This window comes from Anabas testudineus, chromosome 22, assembly GCF_900324465.2.
Source record: "Anabas testudineus chromosome 22, fAnaTes1.2, whole genome shotgun sequence".
Classification (NCBI taxonomy): domain Eukaryota; kingdom Metazoa; phylum Chordata; class Actinopteri; order Anabantiformes; family Anabantidae; genus Anabas; species Anabas testudineus.
Window position 1 is genome coordinate 3,781,383 of NC_046630.1, and position 24,200 is coordinate 3,805,582.

General features: G+C 37.8%; 3 protein-coding genes across 13 annotated transcripts in view; all 3 read right to left on the reverse strand.

Moving 5' to 3' along the window:
- Positions 1–7,106, reverse strand: part of dctn1b (dynactin 1b) — a 32,686-nt gene extending 25,580 nt beyond the window's left edge. For 6 of the 11 annotated variants that reach the window (XM_026339060.1, XM_026339059.1, XM_026339057.1 and 3 more), the window contains exons 1-2: positions 3,742–4,140; positions 9–260 (exon numbers count right to left, since the gene is read on the reverse strand). In XM_026339060.1, coding sequence (XP_026194845.1) covers positions 9–260; positions 3,742–3,774 — 285 coding nt within the window. In that variant the 5' untranslated portion in view covers positions 3,775–4,140. Of the gene's footprint in view, positions 1–8; positions 261–3,741; positions 4,141–6,983 lie in introns of those variants that run through there. The other 5 variants (XM_026339062.1, XM_033325827.1, XM_026339058.1 and 2 more) reach the window with 2 other exon arrangements.
- Positions 7,107–8,308: 1,202 nt separating this feature from the next.
- On the reverse strand, positions 8,309–11,372 carry nat8 (N-acetyltransferase 8). Its single transcript, XM_026338970.1, has 2 exons — positions 11,253–11,372; positions 8,309–9,361 (listed from the first exon to the last, which is right to left on the reverse strand). Exon 2 carries the CDS (start codon positions 9,347–9,349, stop codon positions 8,687–8,689), a length of 663 nt encoding a protein of 220 aa, XP_026194755.1. The 5' UTR covers positions 9,350–9,361; positions 11,253–11,372; the 3' UTR covers positions 8,309–8,686.
- Positions 11,373–12,677: 1,305 nt separating this feature from the next.
- On the reverse strand, positions 12,678–23,308 carry slc39a8 (solute carrier family 39 member 8). The gene is made up of 8 exons (XM_026339077.1): positions 22,730–23,308; positions 21,840–22,002; positions 20,206–20,375; positions 19,966–20,088; positions 18,764–18,934; positions 16,210–16,417; positions 14,976–15,160; positions 12,678–13,473 (listed from the first exon to the last, which is right to left on the reverse strand). Exons 1-8 carry the CDS (start codon positions 22,952–22,954, stop codon positions 13,327–13,329), a joined length of 1,392 nt encoding a protein of 463 aa, XP_026194862.1. The 5' UTR covers positions 22,955–23,308; the 3' UTR covers positions 12,678–13,326.
- Positions 23,309–24,200: the final 892 nt, after the last annotated feature.

The following is a 24,200-nucleotide window of genomic DNA, read 5'->3' on the forward strand; positions in this document are numbered from 1 at the left end:
CTCCTTACCTGTGACTGTCTCACAAAAATCCCACGATTCTCCTCACATGTAAAGTAGCGTTTGCCCTGCACGGTGCCATCGTTCTTGCCCTTAGCCTCGTCCAGGATGACCCCGACCCACTTCCCGGAGGCAAAGAGCGTGGTACCGATGTAGGCCACCGTGCCGCGCTGACCCTTTCCGATCACCTCCACCAGGGAGCCCACCTTAACGGGCCGCCCACCCCCGTCTGAGCTCATCCTGCTGCTGCCGCTGCTGGTGGTCTGGGTGGGACAAGGGAACAAAACAACAACACAGAGCTGGAGTGAAAATAGACGTTTATGTTCAAATCACCAATGTTAACAGACTGTTTTTAGTTTTATTCATATATTGAATACATATTGTTATATAAAAATATATCAATATTGAAGGGATCAGCAGATAGCCACTGTTTTTACCAGAAATACTGTAAATATTTGTCATTTTACAGCTGGAAAAAACACTTGATAATTTCTGCTAAGGTGACACTTTTTAATATTAATATAGTGTTTAAATTATTATTTGAAACAAGTCTGTGGCATTTCTCAGTTTGTAATGAGTCACAACATACTGTACAGTATAATATTATATCCAGGTGGCAAGAAAAAGTATGTATAATATATGGTTTTCTGCACGAATCTGTCATAAAATGTGATCTGTGAAAGTGATGTCAAAAACTAGAAATTCAGTCAACAGTTAGACAAACAATCCACAAATGGAGACACTCTGGGGCTGTGGCTACTCTACCAAGAAGTGGGCAGCCAGTCAAAATGACTACAAGAGCACAACAAACACTCATTAATGAGGTAAAGAAACAACTACAGGACAATGAACGAAAACACACAACAGAATGGCTTCAGAAAAACAAAATCCACCTTTTGAAGTGGCCAAGTCAACAGAGATGCTATGAAACAACTTGAGGAGAGCCACACAGAGACATCCAAAGAATATGACAGAGCTGAAGCAGTTCTGCAGGAAGAATGTGCTAAAATTCTTTAGTTAATACTCTTGACTTGAAGATGAGATCACATTTCAGAACAAATTAATGCAGAAAACCATGAAATTCTCAAGGGTTCACATACTTTTTCTTGCCATTGTACCTGTTCCACGGATAGTTTAACAGCTTATAACTATTTAATGTCTTCACACGGGGATTAAAGAGGTTACAGCCATGTTCATATCATTATTATCACAGCTTTATGTTATCTGACTATTGCTATGCTGTGTATAGCACCAGAGGACATTAGCTGTAAGAAGTGCTTCTACAGGAAAATGTCAGCACACAGTGTTGACTGCTGTGGGAAAAGATAGAACAAAAAGTAGTTTTTGTGTCATTCAGACCCACTGAGCTGTGCAGGGACCACACAAAAAGAGAAAGTAAGTCCTTTCTTTTTCTGCACTCTGTAAAAGTCAACATGCACTTAACCAGCACTGTTCTTGTTTTTCTACTGTAGCCGAGAAGCCAAAAGGCATCAATAACCTCGGACTTGGTAATACTGTTCTGATGTGTAGATAAAGCAGTAAATCATTTCAACAGGAGGAAAAATGAACTGGAGCTGCAATGTTTTGTTATCAAATAATTCTGCATAACCCAATTTACAGTGTGATGTCCTAGAACTGCTGGTGACTCAGCAGAACAGCACACAGAGGAGCAGATATTATTACCTTGTGAGAGAACATGCGCCGACTCTCCTTGAGCTTTCTGTAACCATGGCTATGCGCTGTTTAACGTAAAGGTTTAACAACATAGAGATCTAAACAGATTCAGACAGGTTTATAAACTGCAGCTTTTTGTACTCGTAGAAGATTGGGGATTAGTATTTTATTATTTTTTTATTATTTAATTCACTTTTTGACCACATATTTATATAAATCATCTATTATTAAACATGACCTGCATGCATCTACTTAAGTAATAATAAGAAATGTAATATTGAAGACTTTGTCTATTGCTTTAAAGTCCTGCTATTGCTTTTAACTAAAGACAACTAACTACAGATAACATTTTTTTGTTTCAGATGGGGGAATCAAAGAGCGGAAAGGGAATTTTAAAATGTAATATAAAGTCAAACTGTGTGGACCTTTAAGGTTTAGTCACTGATCCATATTGATCCATATCGAGGCATTAAATCTGAGCAAAGCATACGTTGGAATGTAGAAATATAAAGAGCATTTTGTTTCAGTTCTTACATTCACATGTCATTATGGCGCCTGTGAAATCACTTAAAGAATTTTAATGGTTTCTGGAAAATATTAAAACATAAGCTCAAGGATGGTGTCTCTGCTTAATGAGCATTTTGAACGATTTACAACTACAGCTACTCAGCAATGACTTTACTGGTAAAAATACTACACATATATAACTTATATTGTAATATTAGTGGATTTATTTGCCTTTCTGCTTAAAGTCTAACTTAAATGTTATGATAGCTGGTTCCTTCTCCGATAGAATATATTGTATTATCTTTTATCTTATCTCTATATGTTGAGGTTTTGTTGACAATTCAGCTGTTGCAGATGTTCTTATACTCACCATTAAGATTTTTAGTTATATGGTGGCAGTTATGAAAAACTTGCAAAAATCTAATTAGCTGAAGTTACTATTCATAATGAGCTTAGAAAGAGACAGTATCCTGCTGGATCTCCAGAGCCTTTATTTAGGGTGTTTTATCTATTTAAAATCCATTAAGTCATTTCAAATTCACAAGCAGGATTCCCTTGTGGCAACAATGCAGCTTAAATGCACCCGACAACATCTGCAATCAAACATCTACTGCTTTTAATACATCATACCTTCTGTATATAAAAAAATAATTCAAAGGTATTTAATGATTTTATTGCGCTGCCTTGCCCAAGATAACAGTCTGCAATGAAGCCCTCAGTATTGTTCAGTTATTGTGCCGACCTGTTTGCCATGTGCCAGAGGCGGAGAGGACCCGAGGAGGATGTGCTGAATAATTCAATGCCACTCTAATCTTACAACACACAAAAGCTCGCACTGACTACAACATAAAATAAATACAATGTCTCCTTTGCTGCAATAAAGATGTTGATGAAACTTTTGAACTTGATAATTATATATATATATATTTTTTTTTTTAAGCTGCTGAAATGCTGCTGTGCACATGGTTTTAATAGAGTGCCACCGCATTATGCATGCTAAATTACAAACTGTAAAATCTAAGGCTTATTCTTGATAAATCAGGGTTTTTCTGTGATCGGAAAGAGAAGACAAAGAAAGAGAAGAGTAGCTAAAAGGTGCTATATGTAGAAAGCACTGATGTCATCCCTGCCGGTGACAGGGAAGCTGCCTGACTAAGAGACGCATGACAAACAGGACGTCTTCTGGGGCTCGTGAATTGTGTGTCCAGTGTCTGCTGATAATAAAAAAAACCATGTAAACGTATTACCTGCCTCTCATACATCACCACCTAGTTTGCAGAGCCACAGAGGTCTGAACCCCAATATCACAGCAGCTATGTTGAACCCAGAGGGGCACATGAGCCAAACAAAGAGGAGATTCAATTCACACAGAGGAATGCAGAGCGAAAATGGATTAGAAACCCTTCTATTCAAAGTAGAAATCAATGAGGAGGAGATGACAGAGTGAAACCAACGGAACAGACACAACAGAAACAATGGTGCAACAATGAGGACTAACTTAAACATCAGGGTCTGGCCTATTCATTCACCTAAGTGGGATATAAACACCTTGTACACACTCACCCGGGTGTACGTGTTCCTCCTAGTCTGTGACATGTTTCCTGGTCGCCGAGCCCCCCACCCCCAAACTCCCTATCTTGATTAAAGCGTGTTATTGGGGAGAGCCAGACAGTAGGGGGTCGAGGAGAGGGGTGGGGAGTTCAGTGATGCTGCTCGAGCGTCTTCTCCTTGGTCTCTCTACAGACTCACACCATCCCTCTCTTGATCCTCATAGTACAGCTTGGGCTTTCAAAACTCCACGTCCGTCCCCTCCGCTGTCCACAGGAGAAAGCCGACGGGAGCTTTTGGCTCTGTCATTAAGTTTCTGAGGGGCAGATGGTGCCGATCCACCCCTCTGATGAGTGGACCAAAGGCAAAGAGCAGAGCAAAAAAAGGTATAAAACAGCCAGGATTGGCCTGCTGCGAGTGCATCAGCTGAGAGGCAGCGCTGTGCTGCGCTAGTGTCTGTGCTGGCTTCTGCAGGAGGGAGGGTGATGTAGGCCCAGACAGAGGGTGCTGGGTCCTAAAGCCTGCGAATGCACTTCTTAAAAGCTTCTCAAAATAAACTTGACAGTCATTACTCACATGAATGACCTCCTATTTTGGCTTAATACAGACGTTTTGTGTTGTTTTGGACTTCCTCAGAGGTGCTGTGGCTGATCAAAGAGCACTTTAAGTCCTGATATCACAATTCTTTAAAGTTGTGATAATCACTATAGTTAAAAATGCCCAACAACATATTAAATAAATACTGTAACAGAGCCCAGGATGCTCTGTCTGCACTGCAGTCAAATGTCTTCAGAAAACATTTAGTCTTCTGCTTAAAGTCTGATCACTGGTAGGAAAAATACATTAACCTAGAAATTAAAGTTGCAGAAACATAGTCAGTAAGCATTTTTACACAAGGGGAGGTGAACCAGTTTAATTCAATCTGATTTATTCATTGTGGTTGAACACAAAGGGGCCCAGGTGATGTTCTGTAATGCTGCGCACTGCAAGCAAAAGCCAGCAGATTGCAGGGCCCAGTCTGATGTTGCGGCCCATCACAGAGCGAGGATTAACTCTCTTTTATCAGCTAACTGCATGGCTGGGACTTTTTAACTCTGAGTCCTCTCTATTTCTGTGTTGTCATCTTTTTGCAATGGAAGCAAACACTGCAGGGTTTCTGTGTAAAAGCTTTCAGCTTAGAGGCTGATGAGAGACGTTGGAAGAGCATACATTTCAGCAGCAGAACAAAAGAAAATCAGCTTTTCCTACCAAATAATGCATCACACATAAGGCTTCACCAACCAGGCATCGATAAAACATACTGTCTGTAGGATCAGTAGCATCATACACACACAATAGAGACATACTAACTGAGGTAGTATACATTAGTGGCTTTAAAAGACTATATAAAAAATACACCCAGTGATATAGGCATGAAGGTTATACACAACTGAGGATGTTAGGAAACACAAAATAAAGCTCTGCAGTCTCTGAGCACCCTTTTATGCAAATGACAAAGGCAGAACCAAAAGAGGGGGTGTTGGGGACTTGTGGGAGGAAGGGACGAGGAGCCCTTATCTCTCGCTGGAGACAAAATAGAGAGCAGCAAGCAGACAAAATCTGAGCAACTGTCTACTTAAAGAAGACGGGGACAAGAGAGGCAGAGAAAGAGGCATCACCGGCTCAACCAAACACCGTGTGCTGCTGCTGCGGACCTCAGTCCGGTGAACAGGAAGGTCGAAGGAACAGAGGTGACACAGAGGGATTTTAGGACAAACATTACTACCACACTGCACCTCAATCTGTCTGCTGGTCCAGAGAACCACTAAACGAGGTAAAGATGACTACGCCCATAAATCTGATTTCATTCAAGACTACATACAGTAGGAGAAATAAGAATGAAGCTGAAAGAGATTGTGCTAACATTGTGCTGAATGACAAGCTAAAATGCAAACTGCTGTGTCAGGAATGATCAGAATTTCATTTAGATCTGCAAGCAGCAATTACTTTTATTACCAAGAAATAGCTTCACCTGATTTTCCTTTTTTGTATGGTTAAGTATTAGTTAATTTTCTATTAAAAAAAATAATTATTAATAGTTAATTTAATTCTTGTTAAGCCCAAGGTGAGGTCATCCCAGTATTTTATTAAGGGTGCAACTTTATTTGCTTAATACTGTAATAGTTATGTTTGCCACATGCCTATAATACATTTTTGCAGTTTTTAATTATTGCATGTGTTGAATATGCAACTATTTTTCTAATCTGCCCTATATCCATGTCAATCTGTCTACTATCTTAATCAATTGGTTAAATTATGTGTCTACAATGTTGATGGTCAAATCACATTTAGGCACTTTTAAATCAAAATTGATATAGAAAAAAGCTCTATTCAAGTAGTAAAAAGTTAAAAATATAAACGTTTGTGCTACATGCATGCTGGTCTGGTCTCATTACTGTGCCATGCATACATCAAAAATAGGTCATCCATACAAATCAGGGTCTGTTACCTCCAATACTTTACTGTAATATGTATTAAATCAGTACAAAAGTCCCTAATTGAACTCCATAATCAATATAAAACCCATATATAGAATATAGATAAAACATGTATTAGAAGGTTTTTATGTAATGTGATATAAAAATCCAAATCTGTAATTTGGTGCCATCTAACGTTAGTGTGTTGAAACCTTGGGACCACAGCTCCAAACACGCCAATCCTGTTCTTTCAATAATTTAATTAACATAAAGAGTAACGCAAATGATTAATACAATAAAGCTGTAAAGTCTGGGGGGAATAAATCACAGCATGGGGGTGTCTGCAGCCTGCAATCACATTTTCCCCCGACTGAACCAAACTGGATGAAAAATTAGCAGGATTTTGGATTAATCAATTTAAACGAGAACATAGCCTCAATCATCCTATTAGGGCTGGATATCCGGATCCAAACTGGCTCCATAAGCACCGCAAAAGCTAATTAAATATTAGTAATGGTGTTGACTTCACAATAAGTCGTTTGTGTAAATATTGTCTTGTAATAGCTGGTATTAAAACCTTCACTTTTGTGGCTGATATTTGGTGCTGTCAGTGAGTGGGACACTCCCTGACCAACTGCTAGCAAAAGTAGCAGTTAGCTTCGTTTGGCTCTCTCGATTAAAATACATCTCACCGAGCTTATTTTTAAAAAGACACACATATTAATATCTGCAGACAGGCGTGTATAAGTATTTTCAATTCATCCCCAACCGTTCCAAAGACCGGTGTGTGTGAAATCCTACCTGTTTATGTCGTAAAATCCGGCTAACAGCTCAGCTTCGTCCCTGACAGGCTACATCCATTCGTGGTGTTCTGACCGGACACATCCGCCCTGTGGTGTCCGAGCTGCTGCCTGACCAGCCCGGCCCACAGCTAGCGAGAAGCCCGGTGAAATCAACCAACTGCAAACATGTTAAGTATGTAATATAATTAATATAATTCACCAGTAAGTAGCTGACAACGTTTAAATACCTTTAGAAAATGTGTCAAATAAAATCAAATAAAATGTCAATTCACATTTGTCTCTCTCTCTTTTTTTTTTTTGGCAATTTATTTTTAATTATTATTTTAATTATTATTATTTAGAGGTAATTCCTTAAAAAAAAATGCTTTTTCTTTTCAAGAAATAATGGCCAAAACATGTAAAGGTATAGTTATATAATGACCTCAGTCAAAAGGTAACTTGACTTATCCATGTTTGTTTTATGTGAGTTTGTTTTACTTACAAACATATTTCATTATGTCTCATTTTCACCTTTTTACCTTGAGGACAATAAAGTTGAAAATTGACAGCAAGTGAAACTGAAGAATCTATACATCTGTGTTGGAGAGAGCTCGTTCTTCTTGGTTGAACAGGTGTCGGACTGTTTTTTGACAGCTGATCTGTGGTTCAGGTTGGTTGTTTTGAACGTGTAAAGCTGCTGGGATGTGTTTCAGTATAGGTCTCATAAAATATTCAGAGTAAAAAAAGGAAACGCTGCTCCAACCATGTGACAATGCTTATTCCAACATGACAAGATCTGAAAATTAATCATCTAGACTGAACTGATTTTAAACTTTCTGAGAATTCAGAGTTTACAGTCAGCTGCAGCATAGAGTCAACTACTAAGTTATTTTATCTACAGAACTACAATAAATACACAATTTTTTAAATAAATATTTAGTTCTTTTATTTGCTTAGTTTCCCAGATTTACTTTATACTGTATCATTAATCGCCCACTAATTGGGAACGTGAGCTGGGATTAGACCGTCGTGAGATAGGTTAGGTTCACTACTGATGATTATGGAAGTTGTTCTTTTTGTTTGGCAATTGTAAAAAATAATCAGCAAATTAATTGATTATGATTATTCACTACAAGAAGAGGGAAGAGGCATCTGTCTTACTCAACACTTCTACCCTCTTGCCTACAATGCCCACAATTAAACTTTATAAATACAGTTCAGAGATTTCTGTTTTCTACAAATCTCTGCTAACGAAGTCTCAAGGAGAGATGAGAGAAAGAAACCAATTGTTCAGATAAGTACATTGCTAATTGTACTCTAATGAAAATGAAGTACGTTACACAATTATAGATGAAATTTTATTGATGACTGATTAAATACTAAATACTAAAAAGCACAAGCCTCGTGTTTAATTGCATGATTGTGAACATAGTGAATATTCCTGATGTTATATAAGTAATCAATGTAATTAAAAAACACAGATTTAGAGAAAAAGATAATAATTGATTACATCTTTAGTTTTTGTAACAGACAAAACATGCCTGACTTCGTACTTGAAGCGTGTCAATGAAACATTACAAATTCATGTTGCGGGTACCGTGCTGTCCTGAGTGTTGTCTTAAATGCAGTGCATGATGGGAGCAAATCACAGAAAATAGACAGATGGTGTGGTCGCCCTGAATTGGTACACAGAAATCAGATCTATCGATTTCAGTCCGTTTTCTAGTCTCTCTGTAAATCGAGTCTGTACTCAAGCAGAGTGAAGTTCATGACTTTGGCAAAAGGTTCAGGAGCAACAAACTCTCTTATTTTCACGAAGCCCAGGCGCTCATACAGCTTCTGAGCGTCTGTCTGCACCACAGAGGTGAACAGCATAACTGCCAGATAACCTCTCTCCTGAGTAAACTCAGCTACTGTCCGACATAGAGCCTTAGCGATGCCCATCCCGCGGTGACTGTGACTCACAGACAAGCGTTTCAGCTCCAAGCACTCTGGCGCATTCTCATTAGGCAGGCAAGCCACCGTTCCAACCAATCGGCCATCACTTTCAGCCACCCAAAAACACGAGTCCTTCTGCTTCAGGTAGGTCTCGCCGATGTTGGAGAGGTCTTTCTTGAGGCAGGCATCGATGTAACTGTTGAACATGTAGGTGACAAGCTGCCGGGTCGCAGCCAAGACCAAGGTCGCAGCCAAGATGGGTAGGAGGAAGGACTTGGAGCTCATTAAGAGAGTGCAGACCATGACCATCAGCGCCATTTGGAACAGCGGCTGTTTCAGAACGTGCATGAAGGATGACGGCACATGCTCACTCATTCCCATAGTGAAGATCTCCTTCACGACCTCAGCATCCTCTTCCTGATATTTCCGTATCTTAATACTGGACATGGTTCAATTTAGCTGTGCAAAACAACAAGAGGTCCAAATAATATTAATAATACTAATTAATTGATTTTACTTTCTAAAAGAATTACAACCAATACATAAAATATAAAAGTGAAATATCTTGACTGGAGTTGACTGGAAATATCTGTACATAGCCAACAAGTGCACTTTTACCTGTACTCTACTGATGTACAGCTAAGAGGTACTGATACTTTCATTGTCCAATTTGTGAAACCTAAATCCTTTTTTCACTTCACTACATTGCAGGCTGTTTATTTGAATCAGTTGATCTGACAGCTTTTCCCATACACTTTGCAGATAGAGATTCCACATCAAAGTAGTAAATGTACGGTAGTAAATAATAAAATAAACAATGCCTGGACACCATTTAACCTCTTTGCTTCCAGGGTTCTGGTCCTAAATCAGTCAGCTTCTTTATTAGCAATTGAAACAGGAATGGAAACACGTACATATGAATTACCACTTCCTCAGTAAGTTTTCCTCGTAAAATTGGGATGAAAATACCCCAGCTATACTGTTTAATACTACACATTTGTACACCTATGCCAATATCTGTATATTGTATGGTAGGAAAGAGAACGATAATGCAACTTAAAAAATGAGTTTTGCACCAAGTAAAAGTCTCACACACAGTAAAATTATAACCTGAGGAGTTCATCTTAACACTTTAAACGTGTCTTTCACACACCACACTGAGTTTAAACTACACCTTTGAACTTAATAAAATAAATATATAACACTGTGACAGAGCTGGAACAATGTTCAGTGGATGACGTTTAACACTAGTCAACACTCCAACACTGAACAACATTTTACTTTGAGAAAGTTTTTTGGAAGTTAAAATCTACTCCAAAATGGTAAACTATGACATTTAACACAAAGTGGACATTACTGGTCAATGTCCTTAATAGCACTCGTGTCTACCTGTTATGACATGTCAGATTGCATGTTGTTAAAAATCAACTTCCAACTGCTCATAAGTAACAAGAAGTGCAATAAGTAACAGGAAAGTGCAGAAGTTTACACAAGAACAATAAAATGACTTTCTCTGTACATGACGGATTATTAAAAACTGTTTAATAAAGAAAACTGAGGATTACTTTGAGTTAGTAGACCACAAACTATTACAATAACTCATCTTCATTTTCTTACTAATAGCCTAAAACCAGAGAAACTCCCCAACAATAATCGAGCGTTTCTCTGAATCTCCTGAACTTCTCTGTGGTTTCAAACAACTCTTTTACACACACATATTAGAGGAAATAAAAATAAAACTGAAAGCAGAATTGCATGTTAGTTTTCTTCCCCTCTTTCCTTTTGCCATCAACCATTGCTCATACTTATCTTGTGACCTAGTTTTACAACAGATCCCCACAGATCAATAAACCTGTAAAAACCTGTTTCCACATTATTAATAATGTTGTTTATTGTTCCAGTGAATTTATTCTGCCAAAACACGTCTTTACTTTTACACAGGTAACGTTGTAAAAAGCAGGACATCTACTTTTAAGTATGTTTACATTACTATATCTGTGCTTTTATCTAGGGTCAGTAATTCAGGGCGTGAATGATGAAGTTAGATAAAGAAGTTTCACCTCTACTCACGATGACCCTCAAACTGACTAAATCAACCCAGGTCACACATCCAGTCAGATTAAAACCCATGTGAAGTCCGTGATTCCCATTATGGACATTATTGTGGACAGATAAACATATATTTAGATGATAAACTATAGAACCATCTCCTTGAAGACAAACCCTTAATTACCCTGGTTAACTTAGCTAACAGCAACTAGCATCAAAGCTAGCCTCGCAAAGCTGTCGATTTAATTTTCGCTCTTAAAATTCACTACAGTAGAGCAAAAGGTAAATAAACGAGACATACCTGGTTTATTTGACAGCTTTAAAGTGGAAGATAGAGACACTGAGGGCACAGGAGTTAACTGAAACTCAATTTATTCTCATTTCCCCAGCCTTGCTAGCAGCTTCCGCAGATGCGTTCAAGGGCATGGGAAATATGCATTCATTTCAATAACTGTACGTCTTTACACAGTAACTGCTGCTGTTTAGTCAAAGATTTATTAAAACGCACAGTTTCAGCAAGTGAGAGATGCCAGTCAGAGGTTTCACATATATCGGACTCCAAATTAAAGTGTAGATATTAGTGGTGTTCACGAACGATCCGGTTCGTTTGAACAGCTCCTTAATTGGACGGAAGGGATCCGAGTTTTAGTTAATTAATTAAAGTAAAGCAGAGCCCTAATTACAGCCTGGTCCGATTCAAATCCACGTATCTCCTCTTTAATTGAGCAGTGAGATTTCGCCAATAATATGTGATGTGAAGATTTAAGATTTGAATGAACGCATTTTGGACGAAGCTCGCATCACTTCCTGCTTCATTTTAATTGGCTGCCACAGTCACAACAGTGTGTCTAATGTTTATAAACTGAAACAGCTGATTAATACTAATACTACTACTACTACTACTACTACTACTACTACTACTGATATTACTATTGTTATTATTATTAGTATTATTGTTGTTGTTATTATTGTTATCACATAATCTCTCAATAGATTCCACAAAAGGGGTGCCTGAGCCTATGTATTTAATTACTTTTTACTATTTTTTTGTGAAAATAAAGCATCATGTGAAAACAGCTAAAAACAATACCCAACACTAAAACTCACAAAACAGTACATTATGTAATAGCATACAGCATATAGCATAATAAGTTTAAATTCAAGTAACTTGAGTTGAATAGTGTGTTTACAAACCCAGTGAACAAGGTTAAATAAACTAAATGTAATTGAAACTAAGGTAAATAAATAAATCAGAGTGATAAAATCACTAGAAAACTGGCAAACAGCTTGTTAAATTGTCATTCTAAAATAAAGACAATGATAAAATCAGCATGTCTTTCCAATTTATTTTAAGCTTTGTAGACAATAAGATAAATTAACAACTCTAAATCAAATACAAATGTTCAAGAGGTTTGTAATTTAGCAGCTGTTTATGTTCAGAAACCTCAAGTAAATTGTTTGGCTTTATTACTAAATATAAAAATAAACAGTAAAAAGAAATCCTAAAAATTAAAAAGTAAATGAACAAAAATGCAAATACTCCATCAAATCAATAAAGTTCTATTGTTGAGAAGTATTTTATCTTTACTCTTTGGTATTCAGGATGCACCATGTTGGTTAATTTAACACCAACACCAGATTTGCAAGATTTGAATTTGAGCAACATCTACAACACAGAGACTGATCGTTTAATGGGAATGTTTAGAATAAAATCACAGGCTGGTGCCTGGTATATGAATATTAAATACTACATTCACCTGCCTGTTAGCTTAACCAGGTTAACTGGAAAAATCCCAAGTGGTTTGCTTTAAAACTAGATCAAATCCGATTACTGTAAGAGGAACAAAAGGACGCTGCTAATTACCACACACCTCTATGGTCTCGTATTGGTCTGGTATTAATAGTCTCAGAATAACAACAAAGTGTAAAAAGTGTTGCAACCGTCCCCATCCCACCACAGGCAGACAATAAACCTCATCTATACAACCTTGAAAATCAGATAAGGAGGTCAAACTGCTGCAATAACCACACAGCATATGTACATTTGCTTACAGTACAGCACAATAAATGTGAAATACAAAATGTGGAGACTGAAAAAAATAATAATTTATTGTTTCATCAAAGAAATTTGACTAGATTTCATTAATCAAATGATTGTAAAGATTCCCCCTTTTTATGGAGTACATATTTCACTACATTGATAGTCAAAACATACAGAAGTGTTGGTTTTACTTTACACATTTAATTTTGTTTGTACAAAACATTCACTTTACATTCACTTTCCTGCCCAGCCGAGTGAGCTGTGAACAGAAATGGAAGCAGCTCTTCATATTTTATTTTTTGTTTTCATGTTGGTGTTCGTCGTTCTCCTTCTTCTAGCTGAGGTTGATGTCTCCAGCAAACATGGTGATCAGCAGTATGATGGTGAAGCCGGTGAGCAGCCCTGCGTTCTGGATTAGGAAGAAGACAATCTTGGTGGAAGTGCGTTGCTGGCCTCTTGATATGCTCTCCATCTCTGGAAACTGATGAACAATAACAATCAGACGTGTGTCACAAACCACTACCAGATAATATACACTGGTCCTGTTGTTCAGCACAATGGGAAGTCTTAAACAGGAAGTATGACTCTGTTAGCTTATATTATTCCCATTGTGACTTGCTGACATCAATAAACAGGGAGATTTCGCATGTTAAAAAAACATCTTAACAGTATTAAGGCTTGTGACATAGATTTTTTTTCTTATTGTCAGCAAATTCTATGAAAATACCAAAGAATTTATCCAAGAGTATTAACAGTACTTCCTCTTTACACCCTTTTCTTTACAGCCACATAATGTGAGTTGTGTCCTTACAGTGTTTGACAAAGACAATACTTGATACTATACTGGACAGTTTTACCTTTTTAAGAGTGCAAAAACTATTTCAGTTGATTGAAGGTAAAGAAAATCTGTCTTTGCTTCCTTTAAGTGCTATCAGCTCATATAAATCTGACCTTTGGTCAGGGGCATTCAGCTCACTTATTTTATGTTTACTGATGAAACTGATTTTAGAGGCATTCTATAATAACACAATTATATGGAAAGAAAATTTGAATTTCATGGTTTTCTGCATGAATTTGTTCTAAAATGTGATCTGATCTTCATTGATAATTTCTTTAAATTCACTTTGTAACCTTCTCCAGCTTTATGTAAATCAACAATTGTTAAACATAGATACTCTGTAAGCTCTTTTTTTGAGACATGGATCACATAAGCGTCTTCATCTTGTGGAGGGCAAACTCAAAAAGTGTTTTTTGTCAGTTGAAGTAGTTCTAGTCCACACCTTCAAACTAATTTAAGGTCATTATTCAAAGGGTTCACATATTTTCTCTACTAGTAGTATGATTTCTTTATGGTTGTTCTCAATAAAGACATGAAAGATAAGAATTAGTTTTTTTATGACAAATTAATGCAGAAAACCATGAAATTGCATGCTGTACAATCACATATACACTACCAGGGTTCTCTTTAGCTGCTATCTGATTCAGTATTTCCACCATGTTTCTGTCTTTGTGGCATCATAAAGTGGTTTTTATCAGGGTTTTCAGAGCTAAAAAATCGACCAGCTAATTCCCTAACCCTAACCCATAAACAGCAGGTACCACACCATAAATGTATAAGCATTGAATAAATTGTTTGCAAATGCTACATTGCTCCTTAGAGCTATGACTAGCTATAACTAGTTGAATGATAAATCTCTGTGGTTTTACATGCTCACACACAATAATTTCACCCACTGTCAATATGAAAAGACTAATGAAAGCAGAAGCCTAAGGACTTCATCCTGAGAGTCACAGATCGAGTGGGAAGTATTGACTGTAAAATCAACAACTTATTTATTATGGAAGTTAACTTAGAACATTTCTCTTGAAAATTACTTCACATCCCAACAGACGCAGTTATTTTCATACACAAAGGTGAACTGTGGCACAACCTCCAAATGCTGTTTTCATGTTAGTATCCTCAGGTAATATAAGCTAACTCACCATGTCTGCCAGTGCAATATACATGAACATTCCTCCTGCGATGGCAAAGATTACATTGGGGGCAAAGTTGCTCCCAAGCAGGATCCCGAACACGAGGCCAATGTAACACGATACTGCTGACAGCAGGTTGAAGAAAATGGCTTGAGGGATGCTCATACCAGAATTCAGGAGGATCACAAAGTCACCTGCAGAGGGAGCACAACATAGCATTGACCCAGACACGTGAGAAATATACACAGGACATCACTGGTGCCTCAAATCTCTTTGTAACTAAGCATTTGGATTTTTCAGCATTTATTAAGTACCCACAACAAACAGACCAGGACCCATGATGCAACGTACAGCTGTTCTAGACTCAATGAAACCTTGGAAATGAAGATGAGCATTGAGATGAGCATGCATTACTTTCTTTCTGAGTTCGAGACTGATTTCTTTACTTTTTGACCTGATTAAATAACTAAACAGTTAGTTAAGTCCATCAAGTGTTCAAGTACAACCAGCCCTGTTCATTGGAGTCCCTCAGTTCAATGCTGATCGATGGCTCAGGTGGTTGAACAGCAAGAAAATCACAAGGGGGCTAAGAATTCCGACCACTACATTTAGTATAAAACAATTGATTTTACACTTCACAATGTACCAACTAGGGACCCTAACTCTGATGAATGTTTTACCAAATAAATTATGCAAACATTAGGCTGATTTTTACGAAGATGTTCCACAGTTCCTTGGGGGCTAATCATTTTGTCTTAGACTGTAGGTGGAGAACCACAACATAGGGTTCTGCATGTGTTTGTATCAATCATGTGTAAAAACAAACAGACAAATCTTCTTGTCTTTAGATTTCAAGAAAGATCCTATTTTCATACTCAGCCTTACAGATTGAGTGAAAAGATAACTTTCTGTTAACTATTTGAAATCCATTTAATTTCCTTAAGAACCTTTAAGATTGGAAAACTCATCTTGTTGTATTTTATCATGTATTCTCTATCACCTTGTTCCAGGTCTTCACTGAAGCTCTGTGATGTTTTTATGGCCGGAAGTGGAAATATCCCACATGGTTTAAGTTATTTTTAACAAATTTTCTCAATTGTTATCTTTGGTATGTTTGGGATCACTGCAACTATTTCAAATAGAGAACTGTGGGTTTAAATGTTTGACTGCACAACATGCATTCGTAATGACTCACATGGGGGTGAAGAGGTTAAACAAAGGCCTTTCTCTGCTTATCACTCACCAAGCTCATGGGGAAACTCCTCACATACAATCGCAGTGGATGTGCTGAACCCAGCCAGTATTGACACAGTGAAAGAGGCGCCAATAGCCAGACCATCAATAAAGTTGTGCAGCGCATCGCCCAGAGTTATCATCCACGCCACCGTCTTGATGTTGGTGATGCGTTGTCCCCGCAGCCAATGGCACACCAGTCCGGACATTTGGACATCCTGCAAAAGTGACGGGACTGTTTTAAAGGCAGCATGCTGCTGTTCGATTATGCTGGAGAAGAGTCGTAGGCAAACAGTGATGTGTGGATTTAGTGAGCTGCAAAGATAACGCACAATGATCTCTCCATGTTTGAAACCCAAAGTTCAAAACTCACAGAAAATAAAGGACAAAGTTGAACATTTCACTTTAGACATCTTATGAAAGTATTTCTTCTGTCAATATTACACAATATCCTGCATCGACTCTAACTGTACTACTGTATTTGAAAATATATTTGGATTCACCTGTAGAACAATACTAATAGTGTACAGTCACATTAGCAGCTCAAGGCTAAACTAATGCTTGGGCTAAATGCTAACATTAGCGTGTAAGCGTCTTCACTGTAATGGAACCTGATGCCGATATTTGCTAATTATCACAAACCAAGTCAAGGAAAACATGGTAAGGCTGCTGATTTAACCCTGAATGGTCTTGGAGGTGGTAAATGGGATACCCAGCTATGACAAATACTTATATTGTTTAGGCACTGTCACCCTCATCCTGACTTTGGCAGTCAAAAGGACACACATCACATCACTGTTCATATCTCTGCACCAGCTTCCACTGGCTGCCTGCATCAGGGGTCATTCAGAGGTCAACAAGCGCCTTTACTGTGCACCCAGGTCTACAATCGCTCTCACCCACTGTGCTCTGCAAATGAATGGTGTTGGGTGGGCCCCACACTGCCCAGCAAAGGACCAAACAAAGTTCTTGAGCTCCGTGATCCATCGATGGTGGAACAATCTACTTAACTCTATCAATATTCAACTTCTTACATTTCACAAAACTGAAACACAGACTTAACTTTGTTACCTCACTTGTAATTCGCTTTGGAAGAATTGAAAATATGACCTAAAGAGTTAACAAAACATGTTCATAATATGCAAAGTGTAACAGATTGTGATTCATCAGCCACAGGAAAGTTTCTTTTCCTTAATGGATGAACGGCATGAACAGAAATCTTCAATTACAAATAATGGCACAAGTGTTTCTAATGGGAAACCGGAGAACAGACGGGCACAAACAGAGCTTTCGGGACTTGGTTGAAGTTACTCTGCGGTGACAAAACACCCCTTTTATTAGACAAACAATGAGTCTTTGTGCTTGAGTCAGAAAAAAAAAAAGAAAAATTCCTGAAGGAGAATTTACCAGGAGGGGAAGGATCTGAGGCGCTCGGCCTCCCTACTTGATCTCTCAGTGTCACCGTGTCTCTATTTGTTTAGTATTTTGATCCCTTCAAAGCCAAGATTTTACTGTTAAACTTTAACAGCAGCTCTAATCACCAGTGTCACTGACTTAATATACGACTCCAGGCAAGTGTTCAAACCACATTCAAATGCCACGGCTGTCTAAATGCTTTTGATCTCTCTTTCTCTCTCTCCACATCTGCATAATTTCACTTTTTCCATGTAATAACTGGGCCTCTATTAATGAGTAATTACAAATTAATTAATTAAATTAACAAAGTATTTACTATTTGTTTTTAGAATTTTCTTTTCTTTGTTGGTGATATTCTGTTCTGGACTTGTTATCCCCTTCACCTTTTGCACTCAGGCAGCCCCACATCAGTACACTCCCTCCCCCATGTTGCATGTTCCTGCCCATCCATGCCTTCACTTTTGACGCCATTTGATCAAACCTATTTATTCTGGTTTTATTTTGTGTTCTCTGGAAAAATCTAGTCTTTGTATTGTTTTGTGAGCAATAATGTTGTGATAAAGTCAGTGAAATGCCACATTGATTTTTTTTAAAACAACCACAGCATCCTTGTCTCATATGTTATGGTTCTCCCTATACCTCCTAAGCACTGCTGCAACTGTATTTCAGCTGATGTTCAGTGCCCTCAGGTCATGTTGCACTAGACGCAGACATAAGTCACATTTGAGGAATTTGTAGTGTTTACAGATTGTTTTATAGCCTTGTTTGTCAATTTAGCTTTTATTGCACAAGGGTGTAATCAGTGTTGGAGCTTATATCCTAATGAGCGATAAGATATTTAAAATGCAGTTATCCTTCCTGTCATGTGTGTCTCAGATAGTACAATACTGTATGGTGGACAGAAAAACACCACTAATCACGCCATGTCTTCAGATTAGGCTTCAGGAAATACACACCTTTTTTTACAAGCTTTTTTACAAGTCTGACCTGAGCTAATCATTAGATAAAACATAATTGAGCACAATGTTTTGCAGGTTATATCAACATGTGTGAAGACAGAGTTGATTAAATTCAAAGTTTGACATAAAACACAAAGTGCTGCATAAGTCAGCATCCACGTTATAGATGATCGGAGCATTGATTTGTACCTGAGAAGGTGTCACGTTTGGTGTTGGAGGTTCCGGGCTGCGGTTTCTCTGGTCAGTGGAGATGGTATTGATGTTGGTCAAAATGATGGAGTTATTTTTCCCCAGTGCGTCGCCGTTGTGGAGGTCGTTTTCTTGAGGGGGTGCTGCAGGACTGAAGTGGCTGTGACCATGCTGAGGACAAGAGAGGTGTCAGATGATGAGAGAACAGAAGATTCATTTACACTAGAAGAAGACCATCATATGTCATAACCTAATATGTGGCAGTCTTATATTTACAGAACATAAAAAAGACTCAAAATATAATTCACATTTAAGTCTGAGCAATGGGAAACATCGCATTATTCCACCTACATGTGCAGACGTTGGCCTAATTTATCCAATCAAAGAAACACATAAATAAACTTAGTGACCTGGTTCAACACACACCTTCACATTCAAAGCTACTTATTAAAAGTCCCTCATAAGTACATAATCCTGAGTGAAAAAGCTTAGAATATTTAAAGACTTGTTTGGTTGGTTTAGATTTCCATGATTTAATTAATTCACCCATAGACTAATACAGATAAAATTAACAATAAATACATAAAATACTGATAAACTTTTTAACCATGAACCAAAATATTGCACAAACTTAAATGGCAACCCATTCTTTAGATGTCAGAGAGTGTGTGCAGCTTCCTGCTGTTTGCTAAATGAAAAATCACATGAACACCAAAGTTATTTTGCCGGATTAATCCTCTTGGGACCATGACTTGCTGTACAAAACCCACGGCTGTTAAGATACATCACTCTGCAAACCATATAGTAAATTAGGAAGAAGTCAAAACTATAACAGCAAAATGTTAAAAAAATTTTAACTTTCATGTAGCTACAGTTTTGTCGTTTTTCTGACGCTAGAACTCCAATTTAAGTACATGTGAGAGTTTAAACTTATCAAAATTAGGAATCTGTCCTATCACAAAACATACTGTACATATTTTATTTTCCTGTGACCTTGACACAGGAGTTAGATTTTAAAAAAATAACGCACTTCACTCCCATAAAGTGTAATTGCCCTCACGGAAGTCAAAGTAATTTCCTCTGATTTATCAGCCAATAACCAAGATTTGATGGAAACGGAAATAAAGGTTGAATGAGATCACTCCATAATAAAAGAAATGCACCTTGCACGAATAATGTCAGTAAACTTTTGGTTAACTTACCTCATGCTCTAACCGCAGAGCAATTTTCAGTATCTTCTCCACGAAGAATAGGATATAAAACCCGCCAAATACTCCAACTGCATTCTGCACGTAGTTGTCCACTTTGGGATCAAAACCTAGGGCCTGTGGATTAACAGGAGAATGTTAATGACAGAGGCCTCCAGATCCAGGTTCCTGTTGCATTAAAGGTTTTTACTGTTCCACGTTCTGACCTTGTGATCGACTCCATCTTGAACTAACCTCTGGTATGAGCTGAAGTACAGCGTTGGAGAAGAGTGTCCCGATGGCCAGGCCAATAAAGTAGGTCAGCACCTTAGGGAAATAAGGCTTCTTGGTAAAGGGGATCAGCAGGAGACCAAGCAGAGCTGCCAGGTTGATCACAGTAACGGCCAGAAACCCATAGCCCCAGACTGTCGGGAAAGAAAAGATTATTCATAGCATTCATATTTAAAATCATCATTGGGCTTGTTTTGTTTTGTTTTGTTGAGGTCTTTGTTGCTGTATTTCTCTTTTTATAGCATTCAAAGGTTCCAAACGTTAATAACGTTTCACTTACTTTTTCCACCATCATTTTGTGTGTTTATTGCGTCTGTTCAATATTAGTACGAAAGATCTGTTTGTGTTTTATCAGCTTAGAAAAATGGTGTTAGTTAATATTTGAAATCACATTTTCATGGCCAATTTAGGAAATCGTAAATAGGAAATGATGCTGAATGAGCCCACACTTAACCTGTGTGACAGAAACAGTATTACATTTATTATAATACATCATTACTACCTCTTTATATCCAACTATAAAGCACTTCTGTGTGGTATAGTGTTGAGTAAAAAGCACCTGCAGATATTTCTGCTGGAAAGTTTTCACATCTGTTTATGTTTATTATGAAAAAGGAACCAAACATGCACGTACAGTAACTCAGCACTATTTACGCTATTTATTTCCATAAGAAAAAATCTCTTCATAAGACCAGGTGGAGGAAACAGCATGCATCATGAACAACAGTCACAGCTGGCTGCAGCGGCAACAGCTTGTCGGTGACTCTCAGAGGTCAGTGGACAGAGTTGGGAGTTACGGCTCCACCACAGGAGATGATGGAGTTTTTGACTCAATTAAAAAGACAAGAGTGGAAACAAAGGTCAGAGGTGATGAAATGACACAGTTAAGGTTCAGGCTGACACACGAGGAGATACGTACACGTGTTTAGTACAGTATGTACAAGCACCTTAAAATTGTACTTAAACCAGCTACAGACTCCAACTACTAACAAAGAACAAACAGCCGAGTCAGTGATTATGAATGTTTGAACTGTAGAGACTCAAAAATCTGACTATTATGTTATTTTACCAAAGGTTCACACTGAGATCCCGTTGTGTTTACTCTGTTGTGTCACTTTGTGCTTTAAAAAGGTCCACGTCTCTCTCAGGAAGATAAGTGTGTTAGTGGGTCGTTTTACCTTCTGTGAATCATCAGCTGAACTTTTCAGTAGTCACGTTGTTTATTTTCACAAATCTTAATTCACTATAATTGATTTCAAGAGTTTCTCAATCAAATGTAAATTATTCTTCCTAATTGGTAGACACTTTTTAGATATTTAATTTAGATAATGTACAGGAAATATTGTAAACAAAGGTCTGTAAACCTCTGAGAGGCCACGACACTGTAGAGGTGATAAGAAATATAGTGTATTCTGGTTGTGGAGGTGTCATCTTCCACTGAATTGTCCAAAAATCTTTAGTATTGTGGTCGCTGGATAAAAGCGCTGCCAGACCCAATTTAAGGAAACAAACCGCCTTGAACTGTGGGTTATTTGAGTTGCAGGGGACTTAACAAATAAACCAGAGATACATGCAGCAGTTGGGATGAAGCAACTCACCACTGTAGTCTAGAGTCGGCAGATCCTTGGGGGTGGAGTAGGGGCAGGAGGGCAGCAGCACCTGGGTCAACACAGCAGGACAAATCCTGCCCAGATGTTCCACGGTCAGCTGACTGATGTTACTGAACCCAAAATGAATCAAGATCTGCTCTGCTGAGGGACACTAAGGGACAGAATGACACGTTTAAAATCTTTTCTATAAAATCTTCCCTGTGTTTTTGTTTTATACTCCACCAATAATCATATAATTATTATTTAGGGGGAATTAGTGACTGTATCCAACAAGTTATTAAAGATCTCACTTTGATCTCAGATTAGGAATTCTGACTTTAATCTGAGATTAATTCTCAGTCTGATTTTAAAATCAAATTATAAATTCCAACAATTATATAAATAAATAAATCCATAAAAAATCAATTATTTAAAAGTCCAACAAAATAGTCTCAGACTGTTTTGGAAGAAAAGTCATAATTCTGGCTTTAATCTTAGAATTTTGACTTTAAACTCTGAATTTCAGAATTTCAAGTTTTAAGACAGAAATTGGAAAAAAAAAGTCAGAACTCAGCTGTTACGCTCTCTAATTATCTTCTATAAACTTTATTACAAGGTAAGGAAACACTTTATTGATCTTCTATGGGGTTAAATTCACACAAAAAAAAATTCAATGTTTATAATGCTCATAAATAAGTCCTAGCATTGAATGACACATAAAATAAACTATTAGGATAAATAGACAGTTTTAAAGCTTGTATAACAAATATCTTTATTTCTATAAAATGTAAATAATTATATAAGAACTCACTGTCTTTTCATAAATACCCTGTTTGAACCTGCTGTAAGAAGCATGTTATTTGTTTAAATTATGGGTTTATCAGCTCTCAGATATTCACCTCCTCATCTTCCAGTGGATTTTCCTCAGTTATTGACACAGGTCTTCTGGCTGATATCAACAGCAGTAAATCTTCCAGGTTCTCTGTTGAAATTGTTTGGTTTTCACCATAAAAGCGCAAAATATTCTCCAAAAAGCTGCGCTCATCTCCAACAGTCACACGTGTGCTCTGGGAGGTTGAGACAAAAACCAGGACGCACGAAATAAAACATCTTGAGTTAAACATCTTGACTTCGAAATCCAAGTCTCCACTAAAAAACAAAACAATATACTACTCCTGGTCCACTGAAAGCATTTTACTCAGAAATCACTGGGTCCGTGGAGTTTTACGCAGTCCAGAATCAGATCCATGGCACAGTCGGCGCAAAAACCGGCGTTTGTATTGTTGATTTAGCAGCTTTTCTAGTTTAAGTCAAATTATTTTCCAGTAGTCGTCTTTCCTGATGTGCTCTGGTTGACCTGCAGGAACTGTCTGAAGTAGATCACAGTCAATGAGAAGTCATTAAGTAGAAAAAATGGAGGTGACCGACCGACCGACCGCATGCGCTCAACGTTTGAATGCTTTCTGTTGTCAGACCGACTTTTCTCAGTAGATATACAACGAACACACACACACACACACACACACGCACACACACACGCACACACACACACACACACACACACACACACACACACACACACACACACACACACAGACTTGTTGTGCTAAGTGTCCCCTTGTGGTTGTGCAGTGCGTCTACAGATGCGCCTAAGTCAGTGCGACGGTGAAACAGCTGGAAGTCTGAAAAACAAAAGGATCCTAAACATTACAACAGGTGAGGTTAAAGTTTAAAGGTCACTGCCGCCGCCTGGTGGCAGCTGAGGATCCCTGCAGGACACTGAGTGTGATGCGATAATAAACTGTAGCTGCAGGATTTAATTCAAAGGTGAAGGTGGAGACAGTAATTAGATCATGTTCCACAGAAACAAGTTCTGAACTCCGTGTTTATTTGATTTATTCAAGTAGGAATGTATTAGCAGTAAAATGTGCTGTAAAAAGAGTAAAGCTGCTTTAGCATGAAACTGTACTGGACAGCAGATGTTTGCAGTCTAAAACTAAAACTGTGACTTTAGTTTTTTCACATGAAGCATTTTCCCACTTAAAAGAAACAAAGAGTCGATATCTGATCTGACTGCATCGAGGTAGCATTTTCTTTTATTACTGATCTTTACAAGGCCACTGAACTATAAGGCTTTGTTCTAGATATTGCAATAGAATAAATACAATAAATAAATAGAATAAATGGACTGTTTTTGATAGTAGGTATGACGTCTACAGAGAAACAGGTTATTCTGTTGTAAGTTTAAAACAAGAGCAGTACGGACATTTAAAAATGAATCTGGCGTCTTTGACATCAATAAAAGTTGTTTAACCCTCATTTTCTTCTTAATCTTTTTATGAAATAACTGCTGTACTTGAAGTAGAAATG